We start from the raw sequence: 24,230 nt of genomic DNA on the forward strand, positions 1-24,230 counted from the left end.
TGAGTGGGGGAGGGGCAGAGGGGAAGGAAGACACAGAATCGGAAGCAGGCTCCAGGCTCTGAGCTGTCAGCACAGAGCCCGACGAGGGGCTCGAACTCACAGACCGCAAGAACGTGACCTGAGTCAGGTGCTCAACCGACTGAGCCACCCAGGCGCCCCTTCTTTTCTTTTTTTAAAATTTTATTTACTTAGGGGCACCTGGGTGGCTCAGTCGGGTAAGCGTAGAGCCCAACATGGGGCTCAAACTCAAGAACTGTGAGATTGTGACCTGAGCTGAAATCAAGAGTCTGACGCTTAAACTACTGAGCCCCCCAGGCACCCCTGTGTTTGCCTTTTCTAGCCCCATGCATATGCTCTTGCATTATCTGGGCGGAATGATGAACATTTTTGTTTTTTCCTTTATTCTTTTCTGTTTAAAAAAAAAATCCTAATAAATGTTATTTTTAAGAAAAGGAGTCTTCCTTGACACGAAACTTCCATAGCCTCCTTGTTTACGTAAATTTACACTCATCACCACCACAATACCTGCCCACCCAAATTACTAGAACCTCCTCTGGGGACTTCCCAAGCCTCACTGCTCCCTGCAGAACTGGTCACAATACAAGCTGGGGCCCCGCCTGAGACCTCCCGACCCCACCCCGGGGCACAGCTCAGCAGCGCACACTTGGGGCCACCGTGCACAGCCAGTCCGCTCGCTCCGAAAGGAAGTGTGCTGTATCCGTCTCCCAAAGGAGTTAACAGTAGAGGCGGCCTTCGGGTCAGCTCACTACCCACACACACCACGACTGTGCTTACCCACGGCACAGGCACCACCTCCTGTCGGGGCCACAAGATCTGTGAAGTAGCTGTGGGCAGAATGTGAGTCTCGAGGACGTGCAAAGCACAGGTGTCACAGGGACGCTCAAGGACAAGCTGGAACAGGCCCCAGACCACCCGCTTCTCCCGCACACACCCGCTGTAAACTGCGCGCATATGAGCAATCCACTGCCACGCTTTAGGCCACAACGTGTTGTTTCTCCCACCTTCCTCCAAAAACGATTTCTCCAGGCTTTTAGTCAACTTAATGGCTGTCTTCACACATCTCCAAGTTGGGGCACGGGGTGTGGAGGACACTGAAGGACACTGAGCACTGCCTCATCACTGGCCACTCACTCGGCCTCCAGGGCTTGGCTTCCTCACCTGCCCGGGGAGGGGTTTCCTAGTGATCTTTTCAGCTGCTTTTGGAGCCAGGAACACACGCTGACGTCAGCATGTACAGGAGGGTCCAAGGCGGAGGTTAAAAACAAGTGAGGTCGTCTTCTTACATTTGTACAACACCACCCCCCCCCCCCCCACACACACACACAGCCTGCTGACTTGGGTATAGCTTGCATATAATTCGTTGTGCTCCCAGCCATTTAAGAGTGATCTTACACCTCCATGCTCTGGGGCCAGAAACTCATTTTCTGACTTTATGTCCATCCTCTTCTTGTTAAAGACATATTTGCCATCTGGATCACATTTCTCAGCCTGTTACTGAGGCGTTAAGTTGATTTCTGGAGGCTGAGGCTTGAACGGCTCATCCGGTGACTTCCTCCCTTGTCCACATCCCAGTGCCCTGCTTTCCCCTGATGATCCTCTGTCTTCCTGGTGGAAGACACCTCACTCCCTGCCAGGTCCTGCCACGTAGCCGGCCTCTCCTGGGGAGTGAGGCCGTGGGTGAGCGATCTGCTGGGCACACTGTGAGAGTCAGGTGAAGAGAATGGCAAGGGCTGGCCCGGCCACAGGTGAGGGTTTCCTAAACCCTGGCAACGCTGGATCTTCAGTACAGTCTAAACAGACGTTGGTCCTGGGAAACAGCTCCACCCCGATCAGAAGGCATCAGGAGCGATGTTCTCCATCAGGGAAGGGGGAGAGTAAGGAAACAAAGGCAAAAATAACTTTGGCTCGTTCCCTAGAGTTCCCTTAAACGTTCTTCAAGGTAATGGGGCTCATGAGCCTCAGGGCAACATTCTAAGGTCCGTCCCCATCCCCTGTCATGCCACCATGCCCCCCACTTCAGAAAAGCTCACCTGTCCAAGACAGCCTCCAGAGAATGGATCTGTTTAGTTGCTATTGTCCTTAGAGACAGATACTGCTATGAGGCAGAAATGTCCAATCTGGAAGGATGTGGGTCACATGCAGGTTAATAGTTCTTTTAAACATTAAGATCTGCCATTCTCACTTTAAATTAACTTCCATGTTTCAAAACCCATGGAAACAAGAGATTATCCTTTGAAGCGCTTCTTGTAAATGGTAGTTATATCTCCGTTTATGTGTGTATTTGCACACTACCCTTCTAGCCTCTTGGTTATAAGCTTCCTGAGCACAAGGACTTCAAAATCCAATCTGTTCCCCGGAGTGTGCTTCTAGCACGCAACTAAGAAGTGTGTGTACATCTGGGACTCAATATACATTTCTGGAATGACTGAATGATCCTTCCTGCTACTGAAAAATCTAACGTGATAGCAATAAGCTGTACTAATGGCCTGTGTGGGCCAATTCACTACTGGAAAAGTGTAGGTCCAAACTCTTTCCTTCCCACCATTACTCTCCTGCACACCAACTGCCTTCTCCTTACGGTGAATAATATCATCTGCTTTTCAATCCACAACTCATTCACTAGAAAAAGAAATCCAATGCGCAACTAAACATCCATTTCCCTTAACAATTTCTAACTACAGCATTCCTGACAGGTGGAAATTTCATCTTGCTTAATTAAGGCAGAGTCAACTTTCTTGAGAAATGTAACAAAACAACAAAACAGGTTAAGATTCAGGTTTTCCCTCCTGTTATGGGAAAGAGTGAGGCACAAAGGATAGAACACAAGACCTGGATCAGTATCCATCATTCGCAGAGAAGGTGACAAGAGACAATCTCTCTTAATCTGTAAATAGACATGATCCCTCAAAATTGTTGAGACGGTAAATTACAGTGTATGCCAAAGTGCCCTGAAAATGCTATGTGTTGTACAAATAAGTGTTATTAGTATATATCTTGACCATATCCAGCAGCATCTTTTGTTATTCGTATCATAGGGAGTGGTTTTCTTTAAAAACAGTGATACGTGGAAACAAAGTGAAAGGACATGTACTGCAAGTTTAAGTTGTTAAACTTGTTTATTATAAAATAAAACTGTAGAAATCATCCTGATTTAATAACTACTTTTAGTTTTGTGAGGATTAGTAAAGGAAACGTGGTTTAGAATGAAATCTTGCCATTTGCAATGACATGGATGGAACCAGAGGTTATTATGCTAAGCGAAATTGGTCGGTCAGAGTAAGACAAATATATGACTTCACTCATATGAGGACTTTAAGATACAAAACAGATGAACATAAGGGAAGGGAAGCAAAAATAATATAAAAACAGGGAGAGGGACAAAACAGAATACACTCTTAAATATAGAGAAGAAACAAAGGGTTGCTGGAGGGGATGTGGGAGGGGGGATGGGCTAATGGGTAAGGGAAACTAAGGAATCTACTCCTGAAATCATTGTTGCACCATATGCTAACTAATTTGGATGTAAATTTTTTAAAAAATTAAAAATAAAATTAAAAAAAAAAAAAAAAAGAAGTGGGGCGCCTGGGTGGCTCAGTCAGTTAGGCGTCCGACTTCGGCTCAGGTCGTGATCTTGCGGTCCGTGAGTTCGAGCCCCGCGTCGGGCTCTGGGCTGACGGCTCAGAGCCTGGAGCCTGCTTCGGATTCTGTGTCTCCCTCTCTCTCTGACCCTCCCCCGTTCATGCTCTGTCTCTCTCTGCCTCAAAAATAAATAAACATTAAAAAAAAAAAAAACTTAAAAAAAAAAGAAGTGAAAGTGCTATGTTATATGGTAGTTTTAGTTTTAATATTTTGAGGCACCTCCGTACTGTTTTCCATAGTGGCAAAATTGAAAACATTTTAAAAAGGTAACTCATTAAAATTTTCATAGCCTTTTGCCATATTCACCTGCATACAGACTATACATTGTTATGTAAAATAATTCTTGTAATTTAAGAGAAATTACACTACCCAAACGATAGCAAGCAGAATCTGCCATCCCCAGAGAGGCTGAAGAACACAGAGAAGGTTGTTCTCTGTATCCAGCTGCTAGTAGGCTGGTCTTGGGAAAAGCTTTTACATGGAAACAAAGCATAGCTGGTCCTTGAATAACATGGGTCCCCTTACTCATGGATTTTCTTACAGTCTAGTGCTGTAAATGTATGTTCCCCTTATGATTTTCTTACTAACATTTCCTTTTCTCTAGCTTGCTTTTCTGTAAGCAAATAAGGTAGAATACACATAACATACAAAATATATGTTAATCGACAGTTTTTGTCATCAGTAAGGCTTCCAGTCAAGAGTAAATTATGAGTAGGTTAAGTTTGGGGGGAGTCAAAAGTCTTCTGTGGATTTTTGACTGCAAGGGAGTCAATGCCCCAACCTCCAGGCTGCTCAAGGGTCAACCACACTACCCAGAAACCCAAGTGCTGTTTAATAAGGAATTGGTTATGCCTGCACGTTAGTATTCAGGTGGTGTCAGGGCATGGACCCATGGAGTGTGTTCCTAGCTAAAAGCACTTTAGTTCATCTGATTTTGTAGAAACTATGTTCTTAAGTTAACTTTTAAAGGACGTTCAAAACCCCAAAGGCCCGCGGTCCCCTTCACATGTCTGCATAATGAACAGGCAAAAAAGTCGCACGAGAGTTTGCGAGTGAAAGTTCTCAGCTGGACTTAAAACGCGTGCACACACAAATACCTTAATTGTTGTTCTGGTTTTTTGTTTAATTTTTTTAACCTTTATTCATCTTGGAGAGACAGAGAGAGACAGAGCGTGTCCGGAGGGAGGGGCAGAGAGAGAGGGAGGCAGAGAATCCGAAGCGGGCTCCAGGCTCCGAGCTGTCAGCACAGAGCCTGACGTGGGGCCGAACTCACAAACCGCAAGGATCGTGACCTGGGCCGAAGTCGAAAGCTCAACCGACTGAGCCACCCAGGTGCCCCTATCGTTGTTTTGTTTTAATTAAACGGTTGACTTCTTAACTGAAGGTAAGGCTGCACACTCAAAAGTATCACATATCTCTCAAGATTACATCTACACTGTCTTTCATTCGCCTGCTTTTTGTCATTGGACAGTTTAGACAAAGCCATGTTGTAAGTAGAGGTATCTAAAGGTATGACACAACTACACGGGAAAACCACACAATCATGCTACTCACACCTGCTGTCCGCCTCCCGAATGCTGTGCGGCAGCCCAGCCCCAGGGGTGCTCCTGGGCCACACTGAGTCTGGCGCTTCGTTTGTGCCTTGTTGTTACGCTGTTTCAGGCATTTTATGGGACCAAAAAGCGGAGGACTACAGACAAACAAGACGAAATACTCCAGGAAAATTACATCTGCAACAAAAGACCTCAACAATGCTATGGCCCTTTAGCAACTTCTTAACCTTTTCCAAAAAATAACAGATACAAACAGGCACAGCCTAGGGCCTGGCAGGCAACAGAAAGCCAACATGTTTTTTGTTTGAGACAGAGAGGGAGCAAGTGAGCAAGGGGCAGAGAGAGAGAGAGAATCCCAGGAGGGGCAGAGGAAGAGAGAGAGGGGAGAGAGAAGCAGGACTCACCCAAAGTGAGGCTCGAGCTCACCTGATGTGGGACTCAAATTCGTGAACCGTGAGATCATGACCTGAGCCAAAATCAGATGCTTAACGCCTGAGCTCCCCAGGCACCCCAAAAGCCAGCATGTTTGCTTCTCCCTTCCTCCTCTCTTTAGGACTGCTCTGGTTTCCATGGACTCCTCTGCCCACTTTCTCCAGAATGCAAACACAACGCTCATCTCCCCTGGAAGAACGACCCCTTCTCCCTCTGCCCAGATCTTAGCCATCTACCCAAGCTGCCTGGTGAGTCCCAGCCCCTCTGGGAAGCCTTCCCCGACTTAAAGCACTTCTGGTAGAGAGAATTCCGGGAGCCCATCAGGCTGCAGCATCCGTCCTGCTATTTCCAGTTCGGTGAGAGGCCCGCGGAAGGCCTGGCACCCTCGGGGGAAGCTCCTGCGGAGGAGGGTGAGGAGGCCCCCAGGCTCTCAATTCTGACCGCTAACATGCTACACCCTAAGGCTGGTCTAAAGCCCAACCTGAGTGTCTCCTCTCTTCTGACCTTAGACTTGAAATAGTAAAGCATTTTTATTTGTACTGTCCCTCTGCAAAAAGGAAGGTCATCTTTCTGCCACCTGGTCTGATCAAGGTTGTCAAGAGGCAATCTCTGACAAGAAGTAGGCCACAAAAACCTTTCTTTTGAAGAATGCAAGCAGTGCTTTACAGGTCCTTAGCTTAAAAGAGGAGGGGAATGTACCAGCAGAGGCTGAATGCCATCAGTCATTCATTCAGCAAACACTTAGTGGGCACCTCCCGATGGCAGGTGTTGTGGACACAGCAGAGGAGGAGACAGGTATTCCAGTTCCCGGTAAGTGCCAGCCAACCCACGCCTTTCACCTGCTCTGTCGGAGGGCAAGGGGAAGCCTGAGGTGAAAGGTTGGGTTCATAGAAAGGTTCGTTTCTAGCCAATCCAGTAATGCACACCTCAGAGACACGGCAGTTTGGCCCCAGACCACCACAATCAAGGGACTCTCACAATAAAACAAGTCAAATGAGTGTTTTGGTTTCCCAGTGCACATAACATTTATGTCTACACTGTACTATAATCTATTAAATGTGCAACAGTGTTATGTCTAAAAAAAACAATGAATCCCTCAATTTAGAAAATACTTTATTGGGGCGCCTGGGTGGCTCAGTCGGTTCAGCGTCCGACTTCGGCTCAGGTCACGATCTCGCGGTCTGTGAGTTCGAGCCCCGCGTCGGGCTCTGGGCTGGTGGCTCAGAGCCTGGAGCCTGCTTCCGATTCTGTGTCTCCCTCTCTCTCTGCCCCTCCCCCATTCATGCTCTGTCTCTCTCTGTCTCAAAAATAAAGGTTAAAAAATTAAAAAAAAAATACTTTATTGCTAATCATCATCCGAGCTTTCAGTGAGCTGCAACCTTTTTGCTGGTGGAGGGTCTTGCCTTGACGCAGACTGCTGCTGACTGATCAGGGTCCTGGTTGCTGAAGGTTGGGGTGTCTGTGGCAGTTTCCCAAACAAGAGAATGAATGTGCCGCCTCTTCCTTTCCCAAATGATTTCTCTGTGGCACGTGATGCGTCTGACAGCATTCTACCCACGGTACAACTTCTTTCAAAACTGGAGTCAGTCCCTTCAAACCCTGCCGCTCTTTATGAACTACGTTTATGCCATATTCCAAATCCCTGCTGTCATTCCAACCATCTTCACGGCATCTTCACCAGGAGCAGAGTCCATCTCAAGAAACCACTTTCTTTGCTCCTCCGTAGGAAGCGCTCCTCATCCGTTCAAGTTTGACCCTGAGATCGCAGCCATTCAGCCCCTGATCATAGTTCTCTTGCTGTTTCCACCCCATCTGCAGTGACTTCTCCACGGAGTCTTGAACCCCTCAAAGTCCTGCATGAGGGCTGGAACCCACTTCTCCCAAACTCCTGTTAATATTGATATTTTGACCTCTTCCCATGAGCCACGGCAAGAAACATTTTCGTAAGGACATCCAGAATGGTGAATCGTTTCCAGAAGATTTTCAATTTACGCTGCATCAGAAGAGTCACCATTTATGGCGTCTACAGCCTTATATTTTTTAAGATATGTGTTTCTTAAATAGTAAGACTAGAAAGTCAAAATTAGAAATTACTCCTTGCTCCATGGGCTGCAGAATGGATGTTGTATCAGCAGGCATGAAAACAACATTCATCTTGCTATACATCACCAGAGCTCTTGGGTGACTGGGTACAATGTCAATGAGCAGTACTATTTTGAGAGGAATCTTTTTTTCTGAACTGTAGGTCTGAACAGTCGGCTTCAGATATTTGGTAAACCATGTTGTAAACAGATATGCTGTCATCCAGGCTTTGTTGTTCCATCTGTAGAGCGCAGGCAGAGTAGATTCAGCACAGTTTCTTTGGGGCCACATTCTCGGGGGCAGGGGGAGGGGACACTGCCATGCTAACTCTGGGACAATGAGCAGCAGTGTCTCAGAGTGAAGGAAGAAGGGCCACAGTGAAAAAAAGCGTCCGACAAGCAGACCACATGTGCAAAGGTATGAAGCCCTGCAGACGCTTGAGAAGAGTGTGAGCTGCAAATATGTGCCCAGCACGAAGGCAGGGAGTCCCCATTCGGGGAGCAGCAGGACACTGGGTTGGAGCAGTCAGTGAGGAGCGGCATCACACAGGTGTCACACAGGGTCAGGGGAGCCAGGCCCACAGGGGTCCAAGCTAGGGACAGCATGACAGGATCAGATCCACATCACAGGAAGGCCTGTCACTGGTCTCATGGAGGAGGCACTGGGGCAAGACTGGCATAAGTGTCTGCCTGCCAGGTAACCTACAGAAGACCCAAACTAAGCCAGTGACCCTAAAGAATGATCTGGGAAACATTCAGGGGTGATTTCACGACCAACTGTATGGGGAATATGAAGGCAGGGGATACACAGAGCCCTTGGGAATTTCAGGAAAAGGGCACGGTGAGAAACTCCTGTAGGGAATGGTCTCCACGTAGAGGTGCACCGCCACACAGAGGCGAAGGGACGGGCTGTGCAGGGAGGGGTAGAGAAGGGTGTCAGAGCCCGTGAGCTCCACACCTAAAGGTGGAAGGAAGGACTGCTTTCCCTAAAACTAAATATTTGATCATACTAATTTAATTCTACCTATTAAATTAAGCTTAATTTTCTTTACTGAATTCTAAGGCACAAAATATTAAAATATTGAGGCATTTAATTGTACGCTATTTTGTTGAAACATAGTCTACAACCTTAAATAGAGCTCTCAAGATGCCTAAGAATCTGGGAAATGGGCTCTTCTTACATGAGTAAAACTGCCTACATTTCATCAACGTAACAAATAAAACCAACCTACGAGAGATGGAAGAGAACTGAAAAGAAAACCAAGGTCCCCCCACCGACTGATCCCATTTCCTACGGTGTGAGTGACCACACCCTACAAATGGCCACCAAGGGGCCCCATAGGCCTTGTGCCCAGGCTCGTGAGGGGTGAGCAGTAGCCGGGTGGGAGTCTTGGGCTCTCAGGCCCAGGAGTTCGTTCTGTTCTTACCTGTACACAATTCTTTCTTTCTGTAAGTCCTCCAAGCCACAGCACAGTTCGGCCGCATAGAAGATCGCTCTCTGTTCATCAAGGCCAGGGCTGCCCAGGTTGTAAATGTGATACTTTAAGTCCCCTCCATTCATAATGGTCAGTACCAAGTACAAGGAGTCTTTGGTCTCATAAGTATAAGACAAACTAACCTAAGGACAACAGCAACATAAAAAACAAAGCACAAAAACCTGTGCATTCATTGGTGATTTACTCTATTTGCTAACATTATTCAAATAACCCATGTTAGATTTATAATTAGAAAACCCAAATACTATATGCTTCAGGAAAATGCCTATCATGCATCTGGCGCTTCTCAGGCATGTACCTATCAAAGACTTTACAACAGTTCTGTACTGCAAGGACAGAACCTTCTGTGGCTAAGTGGGTAGGTGGCAAAACTTCAAAGACACTTGGGACTACGATTTATCAAAGCTATGCTCTCTAATCATTGAGCACTGATAGTCCATACTTGTAGAACACCCACGTTTAGCATACAAGTTAAAGACACTCTCCACAGTAGTGCATGAGGGGTCTTGCTGCTACACATCCTTCCAACGTTTTGTGCCGTCAGTCAGTGCTGGTGGAGGCATAGTTGTCTCTTATTGTGGTTTTAATGTGCATTTCTCTGTACATACAAATAAAGGAGACACTTCTCATAGTTTTTCATATACTTATCCATTTGGAACCTCTTGTGTGAAGTACCTGTCCAAGTTTTTTGCCCATTTCTCTGTTGGTATGTAGGTCAATTTGCATGTGCACGTGCACACACACACACACACACACACACACACACACCCTGCTGGGATTTTGATTAGGACTGCATTTAATTCATTTAATCTATATATCAATTTGGGAGAAGCAATATCTTTATATGTTGATTCATATGAATGTTCTGATCCATGAACATTATTTGGTCTTCTTCAATTTCTTGTAATAGCATTTCTAGCTCTCAGTTTAGAAGTCTTGCATATTTTCATTAAATTTTTGCCTAGATTTTGATATTTATTGATGCTATTATAAATGGTATCAGTTAAATTTTTTTTATTTTCTAACTATTTGTGGTTGGCTAGATACACAATAAGTTATATAGAAAGTGTTAGGCTTTCATCATACATAATCATATCGTGGGCCAGTCAGGGTGGGCAGTGGGAAGCAGGAGGAAATGAGTGACAGGTACAGGTCAGGTTCCACTGATCAACTGTAAGCAGGGAGTAAAAAATGTTACTTTGTATCTAAAGGAACTAGAAAAAGAACAAAGCTCAAAGTTGGTAGAAGGAAGAAAATGATAAATATCAGAGTGGAAATAAATGAAATAGAGAGTTAAAAAAAAACAATAGAAAAGATCAATGAAACTAAAACTTGGTTCTTTGAAAAAACAAAATCAATAAACTTCTAGCCAGACTTGTCAGTAATAAACAAATACATTAACTTTTTTAAACTCAGAAATGAAAGAGAAGTTACAACTGACACCACAGAAATACAAAGAATCATAAAAGATTAATATGAATAATTACACACCAACGTATTTGGACAGCCTAGAAGAAATGGATAAGTTCCCAGAAACCCAACTTTTCAGGACTGAATCACACAAAAATAGAAAATATGAACAGACCAATTACAAGCATTGAAATTGAAGCAATAATTTAAAAACTCCTATAAAAAACAAAAAGTCCAGGATCACATGGCTTCACAGGTGAATTCTACCAAACATTTAAAGAAGACTTAGTACCTATTCTCAAATTTTTCCAAAAATTGAAGAGGAATGAAGATTTCCAAATTCATTTTACAAGGCCAGAATCACCCTGATTCTGATACCAGATAAAAACACCCTGAAACCAGATAAAAACACTACAAAGAGAGAGAGAGAGAGAGAGAGAGAGAAAATTACAGGCCAATAACCCTGATACACATAGATGTAAAAACCCTCAACAAAATATTACTAAACCAAACTCAACAACACATGAAAAGGATCATACATCACAATCGAGTGGGATTTATTCCAGGGATGCAAGGATGGTTCAATACCCACGAATACATCAAGGTGATATACCACATTAACAAAATGAAGGTAAGTATCATATGATTATCTCAATAGATGCAGAAAAAACATTTGACAAAATTCAATATATATTTATGATTTAAAAAACTCTCAATAAAGTGGGTATAGAAGGAACATACCTTAACATAATAAAGGCCATATATGACAAACCCACAGCTAATACTATACTCTATGATAAAAAGCTGAAAGCTTTTCTTCTAATATCAGGAACAAGACAGAGATACCCACTCTTATCACTTTTATCAACATAGTATTGGAAGTCCTAGCCATAGCAATTAGGCAAGAAAAAGAAATAAAAGGCACTCAAATTGGAGGAAGTAAAACTCACTATTTGCAGATGACATGATAGTACACATTGAAAACCTTAAAGACTTCACCAAAAAGCTATTAGAACTAATCAATGGTATCAGTAACATCAGAGAGTACAAAATTAACATACAGAAACAGGTTGCAGTTTTATACACTAATAATAAGATATCAGAAACAGAAACTAAGAAAACTATCCCATTTACAGTTTTATCAAAAGAATAAGATACCTAGGAATAAATTTAACCAAGGAGGTGAAAGACCTGTACTCTCAAAACTATAAGGCATTGATGAAACAAACTGAAGACAAAAATAAGTGGAAAGATATTCCATCCTTATGGATTAGAAGAATTAATATTGTTCAAATGCCCACAGTACCCAAAACAATCTACAGATTCAATGCAATCCCTATCAAAATACCAATAGTTCTGGGGTGCTTGTGTGGCTCAGTCAATTAAGCATCTGACTCTCGATCTTGACTCAGGTCATGATCTTATGGTTCATGGGTTTGAGCCCCACTTTGGGCTCTGCACTGACAGCATGAGGCCTGCTTGGGATTCTCTCTCTCCCTCTCTCTCTCTCTCTCTCTCTCTCTCTGTCCCTCTCCCACTCACACTCACTTGCTCTCTCTCTCTCTCATTCTCTCTCTCAAAATAAACATTAAAGAAATACCAATAGCTCTTTTCACAGAACTAGAACAAGCAATCCTAAAACTTGTATGAAACAACACAAGACTCTGAAAAGGCAAAACAATCTTGAGAAAGAAGAACAAAGCTGGAGGCATCATGCTCCCTGATTTCAAACTATACTACAAAGCTGTAGTAATCAAAAGAGTATGGTATTGGCATAAAAACAGACACATAGATCAGTGGAATAGAATAGAGAGCCCAGAGATAAACACATGCATATAAGATCAATTAATTTATGACAAAGGAGGCAAGAATATACAACCAGGAAAAGAGAGCCTGTTCAATAAATAGTGTTGGAAAAACTGGACAGCTACATGCAGAAGAATAAAGCTGGCCACTACATTTTACCATACACAAAAATTAACTCAAAATGGATTAAAGACTTGAGGGGTGCCTGGGTGACTCAGTTGGTTAAGAGTCTGACTCTTAATTTTGGCTCAGGTCATGATCTCAACAGTTCATGGGATCGAGCCCCACATCAGGCTCTGTGCTGACAGCACAGAGCCTGCTTGGGATTCTCTCTCTCCCTCTCTCTCTGTCATTCCCCTGCTCACATGCATGGGCCTTCTCTCCCTATCTCCCCCGACCCCCGTCTCTCTCAAAACTAAACATAAATAAACATTAAAAAAAAGAAAATGCTTAAAAATGGATTAAAGACTTGAATGTAAGAACCAAAACCACAGAACCCCTAGAAGAAACCACAGGAAGTAAGCTCTTTGGCATCAGTCTTAGGAATGTTTTTTCAGACCAGTCTCCTGAGTAACAAAAGCTAAAATAAACAATGGGATTATAGTAAACTAAAAACCTTTTGCACAGCGAAGGAAACCATCAACAAAACAAAAAGGCAACCTACTGAATGGAAGATATTTACAAATCATATATCAGATAAGGAGATAATATCAAAATATATTTTCTAAATTATACAAATATGTTAAAAAAAAAAACCTGATGAGAAAATGAGCAGAGAACTTGAACAGATATTTTTGTGGTTTTTTTGCTTATTTATGTTGAGAGAGACAGATACAGTGTGAGCAGGGGAGGGGCAGAGAGAGAGGGAGGGAGAGAGAGAGAGAATCCCAAGCAGGCTCTGCACTGACAGATGCAGAATCCCAAGCAGAGCCTGACACAGGGCTTGAACTTATGAAACCATAAGATCATGACCTGAGCTGAAACTGAGAGTCAGACGCTTAACTGATTGAGCCACCCAGGCACCCCAGATATTTTTCCAAATGTACATACATACATATACATACAGAGGGCTACCAGGCACATAAAAAGATGCTCATCATCACTAACCATTAGGGAAATGCACATCAAAACCACCACGAGATAGCATTTCACACCTATCAGTATGACTAGAATCAAAAAGACAAGAAACAAGGGTTGGTGAAGATGTGCAGAAAAAGGAACCCTTGTACAACTGTTGGTGGAAATGTAAGTTGGTGCAGCCACTGTGCAAAACAGTATGGAGATTCCTCAAAAAATTAAGAATAGAAACACCATGTGATCCAGCAACTCCACTTCTAGGTATTTATCTGGAGAAAATGAAAACACCAATCCAAAGAGGTATCTGCACCCTTCTGTTGACTGTGGCATTAGTTATAATAGCCAAGATATGGAAGCAACCTAAGCAGCCACTGATAGGTGACAAATGGATAAAGATGATGCGATGTGTATACAGGAGAATGAATACTGCTCAGCCATAAGAAAGAATGGAATCTTGCCATTTGCGGCAACGTGGATGGACCTAGAAAGGACAATGCTAAGCAAAACAAGTCAGTCAGAGAAAGACACCACATGGTTTCACTCATATGTGGAATCTAAAAAGCAAAACACACTCACAACAAAACAAAACGGAAACAACAAAACAGACACCGACTCCAACACTAAACAGGCTTGTTACAAGAGTAGGGAGGGGTTGGGGGTCAGAAAATAGGTGAAGTGGATTAAGAGGTACTAACTTCTGGTTATACAGCAAATAAGTCAAGGAGATGTGATGTACAGCATAGGGAATACAGTCAATATTTGTAACTTTTTAATAACTTGTAATAACTTTGATATGGTAACTAGGCTTATCATGAGACTCATTTCACAATGTAGAAAAATATCAAATCACTATGATGTGCACTTGAAACTGATAGGATATTATTATGTCAATTATCCTTCAGTTGGGGAAAAAAAGGATGAAGGAAGTTACTTCCAGGTTCCTTGGGAGAGGCCAAGAATATAGAAACTAAAATATTTCATTTAAGTAGAATAAACCATAGATACCGTTTATGTTCCTTTCATAAAGCTAGATTATGGATTTCCATGTTTCAAGGTAGTTATACAAATATATTTAAAGAAACTCCCAGATGAGCTGATTTTATGAAAGATTTTCGTGTCATGGGTGCAGAAGTGACCTATCATACACGGAGACAAGTGTACATGATGGCTGTGCAGGCCCCTGTTCTGGAACATTTGTTCCCTACCACAAATCAGCCAACCTCAGTACTGAGACATGAATGACCGGGACGAAGTAAGTGTAACACTACAAATTCTTTCATAAAGTACCTTCCTCTCCCCGCTTCAGGCAGACCCTCCTGTTGCCGTAGATGCTATGGGAGATAGGTGATGGGGTGAAGAAGTCAGGTTTGGCGATGAAAACCACACCACCTCATGCACAGCCTAGGGCCTGGAAGGGTCCCAAGGTTCACCCTAGCCCCACAAGTCCAATCCTTGCCTGAAACAGTGAAGGTGGAATTTGAGGCTCCATACAGTTGGAATGTGCTGATAGAGGGCCAGTAATACATTTGCCAAGTGTCAGAAAGAGGCCACTGAGAAGAGAAGGACCAGAGGCAGGGCCTTTCAGGACTAGGAGTCAGAGTGGCTGAAAGGCCAGAGGGTAAGGCTGTCTGCCCCGCAGGGAGAGGAGGGCCCTCACTGGTTAAGAGCACACTGCTGGGTGTGGAGAGGAACCACAGGTCAGGCAGTGGTGGACAGCTACAGATTTATAGCAGGTCGGAAGTTGGAAGTGGGATCCCCACTCATTTATGTTTGTGCCCAGTAAGAAGTGAATTGGAAAGAAGAGGGCTGCCACTAGGACGAAAGAGGCTGTCCCTGGCACGTTCCCAGGTTCCCAGCACATGCTGAGCCTGGAAGCGCGGGCGAGCCCTGGCTGTGGAGTTTTCGAGCCGGGGATGGAGAGTAGGCGAGCCCGGGCTGGAAAGTGGGCGCGCCGCAGGGTGGAGAGTGGGCGAACCCCAGGGTGGAGAGTGGGCGCGCCGCAGGGTGGAGAGTGGGCGCGCCCCAGGGTGGAGAGTGGGCGAGTCCAGCAGCAGGTGCTCTCAGGAAGGTGGGACTCAGGACACCGCGTACAGAGAAGACTAAGGCAAGATACTTACTACAAATCTGCTATTCACTTTTTCCAGCATCCTCTTCTCATTTAGAGCCATTGCTTCACCTTTCCTCCTCTTTATTCTTTTCTTTGCTAGCTTCTTACAGGCGTACATTTTTCCTGTAGCTCGCACTTGACAGGCACAGACCTAGTCCAAAAGAAGAAACCGCAAGCTTTGTACGTACCTGACATCTCTAGGCTGCCAACCACCAACACCACCACCAAACCCTGTCCTGTCCATGGCAATTCCTCCGGCCCAGAGCATGTGATGGGCCAAGGCCACTCCACTCACGGACACGTGAGGGCTTAGACGGGCTCCTCCCTCCTCCCCCAGCTTCCTCAGACACAACCCGGTGAGCGGAGAGGGAGGCTGTGCTCCTGGAACTCGGGGGGGGGGGGGGTGTGGGGGGGCACGGCTACAAGGGACTCCTCGGGTGTGACCGCGGCAGCCGCTTGATTCAAGGGTCCTCCTGGGTCTTCTCAGTTTTCTTGCAAGAGCAACACCTTTTGAAACTAAATACATTCATCTTTCTTTTCTTTTTAAATGTTTATTTTTGAGAGAGAGGGAGACAGAGCATGAGCAGGGGACAGGCAGAGAGAGAGGGAGAGGCAGAATCCGAAGCAGGCTCCAGGCTCTGAGCCATCAGCACAGAGCCCACAGCAGGGCTCGAACTCACCGACTGTGAGCCCATGACCTGAACCGAAGTCTGACGCTTAACCGACTGAGCCACCCAGGTGCCTTTTTTTTTTTTTTAAGTTCAAGAATATAAAAAAATAGATTTCAGAGAATTCATAACCTTTAATACATTGATTCTACTTAGTTGTAAAATGATATCTATATACTACTTAACCTTACATTATGAGAAAATTTCCAAAATTACAAAAGTGGAGAGGAGGGAATAATAAGCTCCCATGTGCCTGACCCCCAGCCTCTGGCTATCAGCTCAGGGTTACCCTGTTTCCTCAGACTCCTACCCCCTATACACACACACCCCCCACACACACACACCCTCCACACCCCCACTGCAGACACACACACACCCTCTACACCACATCCACACCCATTCCACACCAGACACACACGTCCACACCACAGACACATACCCACACCCCATACACACTTACTCCACAACCACACACACACATATATACATGTACACACACCACACACACCTACTGCACACCATAGACACGTATGTGCCCCCAGGCATGTAACACAGGCACATGCTACACATACACAAACACAATTACCTTATAAGCAAATATAAGACACATCATTTTAATCCATCAATAAAATGATTTTGATAATAAAATATAAAGTTCATTGTGGAAAATACAGAAAGTATTAATAAGGACAAAACTCAATAAGGATAAAACTCGTTGAAATTCCAAGATGACTCTCATTCACATTTGCTGTATAGGGTCCTGAGTTCTCCTCAGTTTTGGCAGGGGGGACCGGCCTTATATTATAGAATAGGTAATATTTTATACTGTTTTCATCTTACAGTGGGACTCTCTTCTCATCATTAAATGTTCTCCCAATATATGAATACTCCAAACCTTATATAATCATTAAGACACGGCACACAAATCATGGCATATCTCTCCATCGTTAACTTACGATAATTCTTTTAAGTGAAACTGGCAAGTCAAAGAGAGAAGGAAGAGGTAAGCGTGCCAGGCCCTGCACTATGGCTGGAGACGAACACTCATTTGCCGCTCACAACAACCCAGGGAAGCAGGGATCATCTCCCTCTTAAGGGTAAGAAGGGGACGGTGGGCCCAAGATCACACAGCTGGAAGCGATGGAACAGGAACTCACCTCCAGTCGGCCCATCTCTCACAGATACGCTCTCTCCACAGCTCTCTGCTGTCTCTACAACCGTGCTCGCAAAGACGCTACCAATTCTCTTTCCCCCGTTCTGCCCCAGAGCCCTACAGATCCATTTTGGAGGACTTCAAGCATAAATGAAAGTACTGTAGTTGACGAGATAAGACCAAAATGTTTGTCCTTTCAAACCCACCGGAAGAAGTATTAGCATTTGGAAAAAGTAAATATACCATTGGAATCTGGATTTAAATGGCACCGAGGCAGGGCATCTGGGTGCCTCAGTTGGCTGAGTGTCTGACTTGATTTCATCTCAGGTCGTGATCCCAGGGTCATGGGATGGAGCCCCACATCAGCTTGGGATTCTTTCTCTTTCTTCCTTTGCCCCCCCTCCCCCTCCCCCTCCCCCTCCCCCTCCTCCTCCTCCTCCTCCTCTCTCTCTCTATCTCAAATAAAAGAGGCACTGAGGCTGTCTGCATTAGGGTCACAGTCTCCCTCTGACAGGTATTCAGAATAGAAACAGATATTCACTCCGCTGAGCTCAGACTTGATGTAACAAATAGCACATCCAGAACAAGTCTGTGAAAAGCCACAACATTTTTTTCATCCACACAATCTTTTGTTTGGAAACACAAGTAAATGTGTTAAAAAGTAATCTATAAATATCATAAATACACCAAGTCTTCCACAACAGTTAAAAGCTGCAAACATGTTATCACTGAGTCCATTTTTAAATGTACACATGGCTACAGTTAGAACTACATTCTGTTGTAAACACAAGATCCATGTGCTTGAAATGTCTTTCCGTCTGTTCTCCGACAAAATCTGAGTTTTATACTTGGAGATCACGAAAGGCAGAATAGCATGAATTAAAGAGAGCAAATTTTCCTGCTCTAGGATGTACGGAAAGATAGACTGGATTTCTTACAGAAATATCTATCCCGACAGGGTGACAGCAAACGTTTTTGGTTGAGATCACTCAAAATACTCTAAAAGGTCTCCAGAACCGTATCAGAGGGTCGGTACCATGGATTCTCCTGATGTAATGGCTACGAGGACCAGTTTCTTACCACGTCCAACTACAGGTCTTACTTGCAGCACAAGGCCTCGAGGCCAGCTTCCTAATTCACGTTAAGGCAATTCTGGTACGTCTGGTTTAGGCTTTTGATTGGAATTTGGGAGTGTGCAGGATTTAAATCACGAGTGGCCAGCGTGACTTGCTTCTGACTAAACACACAGCTCCTGGCTCTGGGCAGTTGTAAATGCCTGAGCTGAATATGACCACTCCAGACCAATAGCGAGGCCATTAACACCTCTTTAAGTTACCGAAACAGAACTGCATGTGATTCTGTGTCCACCTCCCACAATAGTCTCTATCTGGGAGAGCCATTACATTTAGACCATGTCTCATGAATTTGTGGACAGTTTCTGCAGGATTTCCCCAAATTTAGATGTTGTGTAGTATCTTTTGATGTAGGTGTGGGGGCACATATACACATCCAAACAGAGTTGAGATAAATAAGCCTATTTAATAATATACCCTGTACTAAGTGAGCTTTTAGGCTAGTCCTAAATTATGGAAATAGAGTAACAGAAAGTCCACAATATGGAAACAGAATCATCTTTTCAGTCGGGACAAACTGAGCTTGAACATCGGACAATCAAACACAGGAAAACAGCTTCCATAAGAAACATGAAGTGAAGAAAAAATCACAATGATAGCACATTTCTTTCCACATCTCCGAATTTTTTAAAAGCATGTAGCAAAGCACCTTTTGTTCGAAGTTCAATCTTAACTCACATGGTTGGCTAAAATTATTCCCAAAACACGCGGTGAGGAAATAAAGGTATTGGTAAAGCTGAAGCACGTCTTTTCGTTCCCTTGCTATCTTACTTTTCTAGAAGTATTGCTTATGGTTAGTCACACCTTACTTACCTCCCCAAATCCGCCTTTTCCTAGAACTCTGTAATGTCTAAACGTGTCCTTTGTTATTGGTTGCCTAATTAATTAAAAAAACAAAAAGCTTCAGGTCTCACATCACATTGTTATTTTAAAACAGAAAAGCCTACCTAGCTCTTGTCCTGCTTTATTTATGAAAGCATGCGGTTCAAAGCAAGTGCCTGGGGCACGGTGCCTGTGCTCAGGGACTCCATCCCCTCTGCTGACACAGCTCTCTGCACTAAGAGGCAGATGCGCACGTCAACATTGAAGATTTACCGGATACACTGAAGATACATATGGAACAGTCCAAGTATCCTTGCTAATTAAAGACAGGTCAGCAACTAGTCCACACTATGAAATACTTATGAATCGGGCCGGTCAGAAAGCTGCAGAGGAAAATGATAGATCTACAGTGCACTATCCTTTGGGAAAAGAACCTCAGAGGACATGCTCATCCTCAACGTCTCGAAAGAAATGTACATGAAGTAGAACTGGAAATTTAAACAATCAATCAAAACAACAGTGACACTGGTGGCAGCTAACACTTTTTGAACACTTACTTTGTACACCAAGCACTGCTGAGTACCTTACACACATTTTTCAGGTGGCCTCAGAAGCCCCGTGGGGTAGATTATAGAATTACCTCTATTTTACAGAACAAGGACCCGATGCTCATGAAGGTCAGGTCTTTTGACTGAGCCCACATGGCTTGTACAAAGCTGAGCAGGGCTCAGACCACAAGACTGAACCAGTGTGCACTGGTTTATACTTCTGTGAATCCAGGATACGTTTTATTTTCTAACTACTATACCCACAGGGCTAACTGGCCATTTTATTTTATTTTATTCTATTATTATTATTATTATTATTGTTTATTTTTGACAGAGAGAGAGAGAGAGAGAGAGTGCAAGTGTGAGCTGGGGAGGGGCAGAGAGAGAGGGAGACAGAATCTGAAGCAGGCTCCAGGCTCTGAGCTGTCAGCACAGAGCCCGACGTGGGGCTCGAACCCACCAACGGTGAGATCGTGACCTGGGCCAAAGTCGTATGCTTAACCGACTGAGCCACCCAGGCGTAACTGGCCATTTTAAAAAGACAGAACAGAGTCAACTAAATCAGAAGAAATTATATAACACATATTAATAATTTCTGTATAAAAATACCATATACAGCCCAAGATTTCTAATAGTATTTTGACAGATGGGAAAGTATACATCTATCAGTACACGTTCTGAGAAGTTACTACTTGTTTTTGTTGAATTCTAAATTAGAACATACCTTTCCAGCCACTTCCACTGTAGAAATCGAGAAAAATATGCACTTTCTTGATATTCTTCAAATGGTTCTCCACTTAAATAGTTATGAACAAATCTAGAAAAAGATTTTATATAATTCTATACATCTGCTGCATTACAGCAGGAAAACAGCTGCGTTCAGTACAGTCATGAACACTGGATATGGGAAATCAATCGTTATACACAATTAAATATATTGAGGTTTGCAAGTATAGAATTCCACACTAGTTTCTAATGTTATCACTAAAAATATGAAGGCAAGAATTCAGAAGAAATGAAATTGGTTTACCCTCCCAAAGTCAAAAGTTCTTTTTATGTATATGTACTCAAGGTGTGTGTGTGTGTGTGTGTGTGTGCGCGCGCGCGCATGTGTGTGAGTGTGTGCATGTGCGTGTGTGCAGGAGTGCACACGTGTGCATACACCCAAACATGTGTATTTCAGCAGGGAATGTAAACATTTTGTATATAAGATTAGAATGAATATCTAAATGATAATAGTCATATGACAGAAAATGTTAATATGTGACACCACCTTTTTTAAACATTGAAACTAAAGCATCCAATGAATTATTTTATGCTATACACTTCCTGAATTTTTGTGCAATTAGTCATGCTTCTAAAGTTTTATTTACAATTTTATTACAGAAGTAATAATTTTTTTTTTTAAATTTGAGATAGAGAGAGCACAAGTGGGGAGAGGGGCAGAGGGAGAGGGAGAAAGAGAATCTTAAGCAGGCTCCACAGTCGGTGTAGAGCCCTATAGGGGACTCAATCCCACAACCCTTGGAACATTACCTGAGCTAAAACCAAGAGTCGGACACTCACCCAATTGAGCCACCCAGATGCCCCAAAGTAATAAAATTCTTATTTGGAGACTCAGTAAGGGACAGAATGTAGTCTGTCATTTAAAATTGTTTGCAATGTTTATTTATTTTTGAGAGACAGAGCGTGAGCAAGGGAGGGGCAGAGAGAGAGGGAGACACAGAATCGGAAGCAGGCTCCAGGCTCTGAGCTGTCAGCACAGAGCCCGACGCGGGGCTTCAAGTTGCAGACCATGAGACCATGACCTGAGCCGAAGTCAAACACTTAACTGACTGAGCCACCCAGGAGCCCCCATAGTCTGTCATTTAAAACAGCTCATTAGTCAGTAAGCATCTAACGACTAGATTGTCAGCAGTGTGCAAGACACTGGAGAGACAATTTTAGATTAGGCTTACCCTGAAGAATCTGGCCACTCAAACAGGGAGACTGGTAAGATAGCGTGCCATGAGGAGAACAGTGCCACCAGAGTTGTTACAGCCGTGCCTGGTGTGCTCGGAACACCTCTCCTGGGAAAGGAGGTGTAGGGAGACTTTGTGAGGGTGGCGTCTGAGCTGAATAGGAGTCACCCTGAGGAAGGGAGAAGGGAGGGTCTCCCAAGCAAAGGCAGAACTCCGAATGGGAAAAGATCATAGTCGTCATGGGGGATTGCCAGCAGGCCAGTAACTGAAGGGGCTCCAGCATTTTTACTGGTCGTTAGACTTGAGCAATCAGGGGCGCCTGCGTGGCTCAGTCGGTTGAAGGTCTGACTCTTGACTTCAGCTCAGGTCACGATCTTACAGTCATGGGATCAAGCCCCACACGGGGCTCCATGCGAGTGTGGAGCCTGCTTGGGATTCCCTCTCTCTCCCTCCGCCTCTCTCCACGGCTGGCGTGTGTTCTCTCTAAAAGAAAAAATAATCTGAGGAAGCCACTTGATTTCACTTCATTTTGTAAAAGGAGGTTATTCACAAGCTCTTGGACTCATTAGTGTTATAGCACAGTGATTCTCAAAATGTGTTCTGAGGATCTCTGTGGATTCTGAGACCTTGTCAGTCGGGGGTGGGCAGGCGGTTAATAAGGAAACTATATTTGTACTATACTTGTTATAATGCTAAGACATCATGTACCTTTTAAAAACTTCATTTTCAGGGGCACCTGGGTGGCTCAGTCAGTTAAGCATCCAACCTTGGCTCAGGTCATGATCTCACACTTTGTGAGTTCGAGCCCCATATTGGGCTCATTGCTGTCAGCACACAGCGAGCTTCGGATCCTCTGTCCCCCTGTCTCCCTGCCCCTTCCCCACTGGTTCTCTCTCTCTCTCTCAAAATAAATAAATACACGTGAAAAAAAAAAAACATCTCATTTCCACAGAGGGTTTTCCAGAAGCATAAGACATAGGATATCATTGCTCTGATGGCTAGGAGAATGCTTGTGTCTTTTTATTTTTAAAAACATAAGCCACATATACAAAAGTGTTTAATAGTGTAATGGCGTCAGGAGATGGGGAAGTTCGAAACGGCTGCTGTAGACAACCTTAGACCTGAGCGCTGTTCTGGAGGCTATGAAGATCGCCTCCACATTTCCTAGTGTCCCCAACCTGGTCCAGCTCCCTCGGCCTCCCCCTCAGCCTTTAGGTGCAGTCTTTGTGGACACTCTTCTCTTGGTCACAGACTAGGAGAGGGCAGGTCACTGGCAACCTGCCCTACACTTGTGGGAGACTCAACAATGACAGAAACACATCTGGGTCCTAATCCCTGGAACCTGGGACTGTCACCTTACATGGCAACAGGGACTCTGCAAATGTGACTGAGTTAAGGGGCTTGAGAGGGAAAACGATCCTGGATTATCTGGGTGGGCCCTAAATGCCATCACACGTGTCCTTGTAAAAGGGAGACTGAGGGAGATTTGGACACACAGAGTAAGAAAAGGCTATGTGAAGATGGAAGCAGAGAGAAGCTTGAGAATGCTGTACTGCTGGTTTTGAAGGTGGAGTAAGGGGCCATGAGCCAAGAAATGTATTCCTAGAAGCTGGAAAAAAACAAGAAAATGGATTCTCCCCTACATTCTCAAATGGATCAAGGCCCTGCTGACACCTTGATTTCTGCCCAGCGACACTGCTTTCAGACCTTTGGCCTCTAGAACTGCAAGAAAATAAATGTGTGTTGCTTTAGGCCACCAAGATTGTGGCAATTTGTTACAGCAGCAATTGGCAACTAATACCGACGTCTCGGTTACTCCACTCGGTTATAAGCTCCCTAGGAGTTCACTGTTGCTCATCATTTTATTCCTGGAAACTAGATCAATGACAGGCACATAGTATGTGCTTAAATAAATGTCTTCCAAAAAATAAGTAATAAGTGAAGACTCTACACTGTATATTTCCTTAGGGCATGTAAGAATGTAAACTCAAGTCAGCAGCATTTTATGCTGTTTTGTCCTCTACCATAACCTCAACCCAAAGAAGCAAACTATCATGACTTGGAATCCATCTCCCAAAAACTATGTTGAAGTCCTAACCTTGAACCTGTATACTGACCTTACCTGGAAATAGGGTCGTTGCAGATATAATTAGTTAAGATAAGGTCACCCTGGAGTAGGATGGGCCCTAGTCCAATATGACTGGTGCCCTTATTAGAAAAGGAGAAAACACAGGGACAAAAACCCAAGGGAAGAAGGCCACGTGACAGCAGAGATTGAAATGCAGCGGGTGCAGGCCCAAAACATCAGGACTCCTGGCCACCG

The 24,230-nt window shown here is 44.1% G+C and overlaps 1 protein-coding gene across 14 annotated transcripts in view; it reads right to left on the bottom strand.

The window, feature by feature from the left end:
* GRK4 (G protein-coupled receptor kinase 4) overlaps nt 1–24,230 on the bottom strand; it is a 95,146-nt gene that overhangs the window by 21,936 nt on the left and 48,980 nt on the right. For 9 of the 14 annotated variants that reach the window (XR_008296449.1, XM_053217686.1, XM_053217689.1 and 6 more), the window contains 4 exons: nt 20,671–20,763; nt 19,390–19,453; nt 15,633–15,773; nt 9,154–9,344 (listed from right to left, as the gene is read on the bottom strand). Coding sequence is in view for 13 of the 14 variants with exons in the window: in XM_053217686.1 (XP_053073661.1) it covers nt 9,154–9,344; nt 15,633–15,773; nt 19,390–19,453; nt 20,671–20,763 (489 nt within the window). In the remaining variant the exon portion in view is untranslated. The remainder of the gene's footprint in view (nt 1–9,153; nt 9,345–15,632; nt 15,774–19,389; nt 19,454–20,670; nt 20,764–24,230) is intronic. The other 5 variants (XM_053217693.1, XM_053217690.1, XM_053217694.1 and 2 more) reach the window with 2 other exon arrangements.

The sequence above is a fragment of the Acinonyx jubatus genome, chromosome B1, assembly GCF_027475565.1.
Source record: "Acinonyx jubatus isolate Ajub_Pintada_27869175 chromosome B1, VMU_Ajub_asm_v1.0, whole genome shotgun sequence".
NCBI classification, from domain to species: domain Eukaryota; kingdom Metazoa; phylum Chordata; class Mammalia; order Carnivora; family Felidae; genus Acinonyx; species Acinonyx jubatus.